At 39.3% G+C, this 8250-nt stretch overlaps 1 protein-coding gene across 2 annotated transcripts in view; it reads left to right on the top strand.

The window, feature by feature from the left end:
• Positions 1-1352: 1352 nt before the first annotated feature.
• Positions 1353-8250, top strand: part of LOC311299901 (uncharacterized protein) — a 62946-nt gene continuing 56048 nt past the window's right edge. The window contains exons 1-2 of one of the 2 annotated variants that reach the window (XM_084423832.1): positions 1354-2816; positions 3355-3470. In XM_084423832.1, the coding sequence (XP_084279958.1) occupies positions 3396-3470 (75 nt within the window). In that variant the 5' untranslated portion in view covers positions 1354-2816; positions 3355-3395. Of the gene's footprint in view, positions 3471-8250 lie in introns of both variants that reach the window. The other variant, XM_084423833.1, reaches the window with a different exon arrangement.

The following is an 8250-nucleotide window of genomic DNA, read 5'->3' as shown; positions in this document are numbered from 1 at the left end:
AACCAACTCCCATGCCTCTGCGACATTCAGAATGGAAGATAACCCTCTTTGAATTTTGGTTGCTAGGGTACTCTGTTTGGTTGCTAGGGAGTGGCTTGTCAGCTGCCAATCATGAAACTCCAAAGGCTTCTTGTCAGTATGAATGATATAAACCAACTCCCATGCCTCTGTGACATTCAGAATGGAAGATATCCCTCTATGGTTTTGGTTGCTAAGGTGCACGACAATGGTTGCTAGGGAGGGGCTTGGAAGTGTTTAGGTGATTCATGATTGGCTGTTTGCTGCCCCGAGTCAAATGAGACCACCCCCATGTTTCTATGACAATTCAGTCTGGAGATATCTCTTTGAACTCTTTCAATGGAAGTCTATGGAACTTGTTGCTAAGGGGCTCTAAATGGTTGCTAGGGCGTGGCTTGATAGCTTAACAACGATCCTGAGAGACTGAATGGTCGTCTGAGTAAAATGAGCCCGCCCCCTTGTCTCTATGACACTGTGATCCAGAGCTACGTTCAATACAAAATCCCTATGCAATGTGTAGGACGGCCCATGAAATGGGCCGTCCTACACCATTGTAAGTCAATGGGAAACTTTGGGACGCTCCTGCCCCCCAGGGGTGCAACTTTTACCCCATTGTGAGGTATGTTCTTACAGAGCCTGTCAGCCTCTTGAAATGTGGCAACTCACACGTTTCTGCGAAATCCTCGCTCAGAGCTATGACTCGTCAAAGTTTTTTGCAATGTTAAGTCTATGCGTTTTTTTTGGCCCGTTTTTTGCCCCTGGGGCGAACGCCGTACCCCCGATCGCTTATAAAAGTCATAGCACACCTCTCCTCAATGAGCCGGTCGATTTGACACCTCATTCATGGGTCTGTGACAAACGGTGCGGGACGAGTTACGCGCCGAAAAAAAAGTGGAATAAAAATAATAATAATAATAATAAGTATGGAGGATAACAATAGTGATGCCTTGCTTTCAGCAAGCACCACTAATAATAAGTATGAGCAATAACAATAGTGATGCCTTGCTTTCAGCAAGCACCACTAATAAGAAGAATAATAAGTATGAGCAATAACAATAGTGATGCCTTGCTTTCAGCAAGCACCACTAATAATCCTAACGAATACAATAGGGCCTTCGCCCCTTCAGGGCTTGGGCCCTAATAATAATAATCCTAACGAAAACAATAGGGCCTTCGCCCTTTCAGGGCTTGGGCCCTAAATATAGCTGCGAGCAGCGATTGCGGGCCCAAGCCGGTGGCACCGCCACCCTGGTGCCTTTAGTTACACTAAAGCCACCGGGGTGGCGGTGTCACCGGCTTGGGCCCTCCATCGCTGCTCGCAGCTATATTTATATATATATATATATATAGAGAGAGAGAGAGAGAGAGAGAGAGAGAGATAAAAATGTAACAAAAAAATAAATATATATATATATATACATTATATATATGTAACAAAAAATAAATATATATTTCAAATCCAGACTCAAAACACATCTGTTTAGCTATGCATTTAATGAATGAGCACTGTGCCAATGTTCGTCCGACTGTTTGAACTGTACTGTATTTTCTGTATAAACTGTTTTAATTATTCTTATTCTTTTTATTATTTTAATTTCTTCTATGTAAAGCACTTTGAATTGCCACTGTGTATGAAATGTGCTATATAAATAAACTTGCCTTGCCTTGCCTTGCCATATATATATTTATATATATGGCGAGGCGAGGAACGGGCAGAGAAGAGCGTACGTTTTTGGACATTCATCATATTGCATTGATTTTCATTTCTTGTCCTCAAACCGAGCACTAATCTGTTTATTTTTAAGTCACACATTCTCCATTGATTAAAAAAGACAATCAAATGTATTTTTTAATGGTAGTATTATTTTATACAGAAATAAATTATTTATAATTCAGATGAGAATAAAGTTAGTGTTAATTAAAATTGTAAGGAAAACAAATATATTGATCTAAAATCTACTATCATTTGCTGCAAATAGGTTGACTATTTATATTTATTATTATATTTTATTACGGCTGTAATGAACCGGCTGCGATGTCAAGATTGCAATGCTGGAATGCACAGTGTGTGTGTGTGTGTGTGTGTGTGTGTGTGTGTGTGTGTGTGTGTGTGTGTGTGTGTGTACTTGTATTTCTTACTTTGTGGGTCCCAGTCACCGGGAGCACACCAACGGTATGGGGTCCAACAACGTTGTGGGGCCCAAAATGGTGGGCCCCACACCGATTTCAACGTAAACTGCCTCAGTAGCCTCTGCTGATATGCCTCATGCTTTTTTTTCACTTTCCCCACAAGGTAATAAAAACCAGTTTTGAGTGTGTAAGTGTGTATGCTCTCTATCGCCCCTGTAGCTGGGAACGTGGTATTGCAGCAGATACACACTCCCGGATGTGTGTGTGGCTTTAGCCAATGAGAAAGGCCCACGGAGAGGGAGGGAGGAGCCGTGTAGTTTTATTGGATGCGCCCACGCACTCACGCACTGACGCACTGACGCACACTGTTTCTGGGTTGTAATCTTTAATTCCTCATGTTTTGACTCTGTTTCAACGGAAGAAACACTTCATGTAGACTAAGCAATAATTTGCTGTAATCCTATAGTATTTAACTAAACATTTGATATAGTTTCATGTGTATTTCTAGTCGTGTGAACAGAATAATGCTTAATGAAGTAACGTTAAGGTTTTAATCAGATGGCTAACATTAGCTGCTAAAAGCCCACGGACACGGTCAAGGACGGCATTTTAAACCGGAAGTTCCACGCGCTTCGACTCTGAACACACTCTCTTCATGTGAGAAAGAGGTAAGTGAAGTTATTTGACTTTGTACATGATATTCGTTTCAATTCTTACTCAATTTCGTAGCGCAACTAACGTTAAATGATAGTTAATGATGTAGCATTTTATTCAGATCGATAGATGATAATGTTATGAGCTGGTGATGCTATTTATAGATCGATAGCTGATAATGGCGGCTGCATAAGAAGCATTTTATTGCATTACATGATAATTTGACTCCGTTTGCTTTATAGTTTTGCAAAAATCCACTAATGTATTGGTTTGACGCTTATATTTTAATTGAGCAGACATGATTGCAGATCGTGTGCAGCTGACAGACTAACTTAACTGTTTATTGATCTATCTTACAATATTTACAATATGCCTGAATAATCTAATTATCGTTTCTGTTTTATATCTGTTGTCTGGCCTGTGCAAGCTACATTTAGATCTTAAACCACTGAATATTAACGTTACATTACTTGAAATTGTTTGATTTAATTATTTTTTTTGTTTCCCCATGATAATGTAATTGATTTTTATTGTGTATGTAATTATTTTCAGCACCATAATGTTGAAAAGGAAGACGAGGATAAGGCCTGTTGATGATGCCAGGACACACATTCTGTCTTTTAGGGACAAACCTGGGTTTACGGAATGATTTATCGATAGTAACAAAGGTATGGGACAGCATATTACACATTAATTTCTTAGTACTGATCGTTTGCATGTACGCTTACATGATAATCCATGTCTTTGTAGTTGGAAAATGATAAATTAGCATTGGTTTTGTAAAAGTGTCCACATTGTGTGTTAATAACCTGAATCATTAGGGGTGGAACAGTACACAGAAGTCACGATTCGGTTCAGACATTACGGTTCGGTAGGAGTTCGGTACAATGGAGGGAAAAGCAAAACAAAAATGCAGAAATTTTTTATTGTGCATGTCTGAGGCTGTACCATAGTGTCATACGGTCTCTCCCCTGAGCTAGCTGCAACAGCCTGCCCTGAAGTGTGTAAAGTAAGATGTAAACAAGACAATCAGCTATAAAACTGAAAATAAAGCATCTCTTATTTATGCGAGGGCGCGCGGCAAAAATGTCGTCATTGCGGTGTTGGCGGTCGTGCGCGTTGGGTGTGCAATAGGGCTGCAACTAACGATTATTTTGATAATCGATTAATCGGACGATTATTTTTTCGATTAATCGATTAATCGGATAGGTTTTTTAAATTCAATTTGATTTTTGTTTATAACTAAATAAAACCCTAAATCAGGGTATTTATGTGTAAAAGTGTACTTTAAAAAGTGCAAAAGCCACACATTGAGTTTTACTAATATAATCTTTAATTTTTACATTTTAAACCCCAAACACAAAAGTTTGTCCAGTTTTTAAACAGTAAAACTTCTTTAAATATCCAAAATATAAATAAACAAAACAAAATATTGAGTTGCGCTGCTCATATAAACTTCACATTATGAAATTAGGACACAAACATGTTTGTAATAAGATATTAAGCAGCAGATTTTGAATTCCAATGTAGAATGCAATCTGTTATTTCTTGATAACAGACCGCTGCGAAGTATAACACACCAGAAAAACAGAGCGTTGCTATGGACGCAGGATTCTAACCGTAGAGACGGAACGGAGTATTTTCTTTAGCGGAAGCAATACAATCATTTTTAAATCAATAAACTCCTTTTTAAATCAATATTTTGTGTAAAATTATTGATTTATTTGGTGGGTAGCCATGTAATAAGCGGGATTATCCCTTACATAGTAGTAGACAAATGCTATAAAAAGAGAGCGGAATGGAGGTACGCAGCTGACAACAGGCTTGATTAAAAGTACAGGAAAAATGATGTATTACTGCACAAGCATTCGCTGAAAACCACTGACTACAGTGACTAAAAAACAATATTTTACTGCTGCTGTTATTAACTGCCTTTATATTTAGTGCTTCACTTTGTAAATACCATTTAATTTAACCTATTTATGCGGTAGCGCTATTTTAATCCATCACTTATGTTGCGAGCGAACTGATTGCGCAACCTGATGCTCGATACAAAATAGATCTAGTGTGACTGTCCCGAAGTTAGTAAACAAAGCTGTTTACACTGTAGTATTGAATTAAACTAGACTATACCATTTTCACATCATCATATAATGAGAATACAGTTTTTGCTTGCCGTGCTGATGTTTCTCTCCGATTACTCTCTGCCATTTCGCGTGACTGCGTTGTCATGAAAGGGACGTCATCAGTAACGCTCCCCGTGATGTGAGCAGACCAACTAATCGACAATGACATTCGTTGACAACGATTTTCATAATCGATTATTATCGATTAGTTGTTGCAGCCCTAGTGTGCAAGGCCACATTTCGCGTAGGGCTATCACGATAACTGCAATATTGTATTACCGCTCTACTGACAAGCCAACCGCAGAGGAATTCAAGTAACCACAGCAACCGCGATATTTGCGTTTTCTTTTTTCATAAGGCTACACCCTTCTTGATTTGAACTTTGTGCATGTGTATTGAATGTTAAATAAGTTAATAATGATAATAAGACATGGTGATCATGGTTTTATCGTGGTGATTTGTACAGAGGCTTCGTGGAGTTGCACTTAAGCCTAAACGGACAGTGAATGAGAGAGATCGACTGAGCGCGTGCGATTACCTGCGTCTGTCTTTGAGGTCAAGTCATATTCGTGAAAAGGTTGCCGTGTCCAAGGAAAGTTAAATATTTGTCCTGTCATCCTTTGAACGTTTAAAATAAAGGGTATTTACCATGAATGGCATCAGCGACATCGCTGGTCAGCATCCACAGCGCGAGGAACTCGCGGTCGCGGGAAACAAAACTCAGTGAGTCACGCATTGAATCAATGCCATTTATCTCTATGAAGCTTCAGCATTTCCCATGCGACGCATTGCTGGTCAGCTGAGCCTTGAAAAGTGGAGCTCAAAGTTAAAAATAATTAACCTTGTTTCATTACTATCTTTTAATGAATCAATCAGCGTTTTTGAACGTGTTGTTGAATGAATGGTTTAATGACTCACTCAACGACAGTCCGTTGCCGTAACAACTGCGCGCTGAGTGACAGGCTTTCAATGCGCAGAGACGCTTTTTAGTTTCGGTTTGTTGTTTACTTAAAATGTTCTCGCTTTTGTGCATACTGACCACATCGTGACACTTATTTATATAGCAACAAATACATCTAAATAAATTAATAAATGCGGTAAAACCGCATATCGCGCTATTGGCCCACTGAAAATTACCGCAAGGGAAAATCCTTCACCGCGACAGCCCTAATTTTGCGTGGCGGTGTGCAGTGCACGGTTTTTTAGTGTGCACGGCTCCGCATCCGAAGACGCACAACTTCGAGCCGAATCTGGCCAAGCATGTACATCTCACAGCACCGGCAGCCAGTTCTTGCATCTAAATGAGTTGCTTAATGTACATTAACAAAATAGCAGACATAAGCCCTTTAAATAAAAATAAATAGCCATGTTTTATAAAAAGGTTCACAAAACTAAATACAAATGTTTAGAAATTATGTAAGATAACGTTAATTTAGTTGTAGGTTACGTTCTCATATCCATTTTCTTCTAATGTCACGGAATAATCTGGTTTCCTGCTTTACACGATTCTTTTGTAGTGTGGTTTTGGTGTACTAAAGGTTGTTGTAGGCTACTAAAATAAACATTCACTAGTGTACCTTATTTCTCACCGCTGATTCCTGATGGACAGTTACACCGAGTCGCACCCTGTCATTTCAAAGAATAGTACACCGGCGAACGCAAAGTATAAATGCCTCGTCCATTTGGGGAGGCGCGCGCGCGCGGTCAGCGGAGGCTCGCGAAAGTATAAACAAACCTAGCCTAAGGCGGGGCTACAGATTAGGTGTCCCTAAAGAACCTGCGTATCTAACAGTAGTTCTGCATTACATTAATTCATTTGAACGCGAGTTTTATTTATTTTTATACTGTGTATTCTGTGTGTAAATTCATGCACCGAACCATGACACCCGTACCGATTTGGTTCTAGGGATGCACCGATCCACATTTTTTCACTTCCGATCTGATCCCGATACCTGAATTTGGATATCGGCCGATACCGATACTATTCCGATACCAGAGCTGTGTTTGCTTTAATATTATTATTATTATTAGGGGTTCAAGCACGAAGTGCTGAAACCCTATTGTAATTGTGCTGATTTTTATTATTATTATTATTATTATTAGGGGTTCAAGCATGAAATGCTGAAACCCTATTGTAATTGTAAGGATTTTTATTATTATTATTCTTCCCTAAAACGCATCGTGCAGCCAAAACCGTAAGGCCTAGAGACGTGATACTTGGTCAAATGGTAGTAGTATTGCTCGCTACTCAGATACACGGACTTAGCCAAATCGGCCCATAGGTGGCGCTACAGCGACCAAAAGCGCGAAACTGCTCATAACTCCTAGACTGTATGTCGTAGACTCAAGTGTCTTATATCCATGTAATCAAGACCTCATGGCAAACAAAATGTATATCTCCGATTTCATTTCCGGTATGCAAATTTTTCCGCAATTTTGAATTTTGTCAAAAACCTACTTTTGCGAACTAGTCCCTGGTTTTTTGTCCGATTGGAACCAAACCAGTGCAGAAATGTTCTCTGGAGTCTGGTTACCAATAATTATCGAAAAAAAATTGAAATTTCGATTCATGGTTTCTAGGGGGCGCTAATTGATTTTTGTGGAAAGAGCCTATTTTACTAAAACGGCTATAACTCGAGAAGTAAATTAGATATCTTCACCAAACTTGGTACATATGTGTATGAGTTCAATTTGGGGTCACGGTAACAAAGTCGCGACGATTGAACACTAGGTGGCGCTATAACATGAAAAAAACATAAAACAGGCTATAACCACCTGACCGTTAGTCTGATTGACTTGAAAATTGGTATGCAGTGTCTTGGTCCAAGGTGTCATGTATGTCTATGAGGACATTGGCGTATCTCAAAAAACATGGCCGCCATCGGCCAATGAAGTTTGAGCACCTATTAGACAAGGTTAACGGAGGTCGATCGGAACAAAACTCGGTGGGCATGTTCGACTCATGGCCCTAGAGGTCTGTACGAATTTTAAAAGAAATCGGCCACTAGTTGGCGCTAACGAGTTTTATGGCTCTGTAATCACGTGGTGTTACACTTATTGTCACAAAATGCATACCATTTGATAGATCTCCTCTTGTTGAACAACTTTGCCTCAAGAACCATTGCTGTCAATTAAACCGTTCATTAAATATTTGTAATTATGTTAAAAACCTACTTTTGCGAACTAGTCCTAGGTTTTTCGCCCGATCAGAACCAAACGAGTCTAGGACAATTCTATGGACTCTCTAGATCAATAATTATCAAAAAAAAGTTGAACTTTTGCATTTTTCGCACGGGTATATTGGGTCATAAAGAAAATGGGC

Source organism: Rutilus rutilus, assembly GCF_951802725.1.
Source record: "Rutilus rutilus genome assembly, chromosome: 11".
Classification (NCBI taxonomy): domain Eukaryota; kingdom Metazoa; phylum Chordata; class Actinopteri; order Cypriniformes; family Leuciscidae; genus Rutilus; species Rutilus rutilus.
The sequence above is the reverse complement of the archived record's forward strand: the minus strand, read 5'-3'. Positions and strand labels throughout refer to the sequence as shown.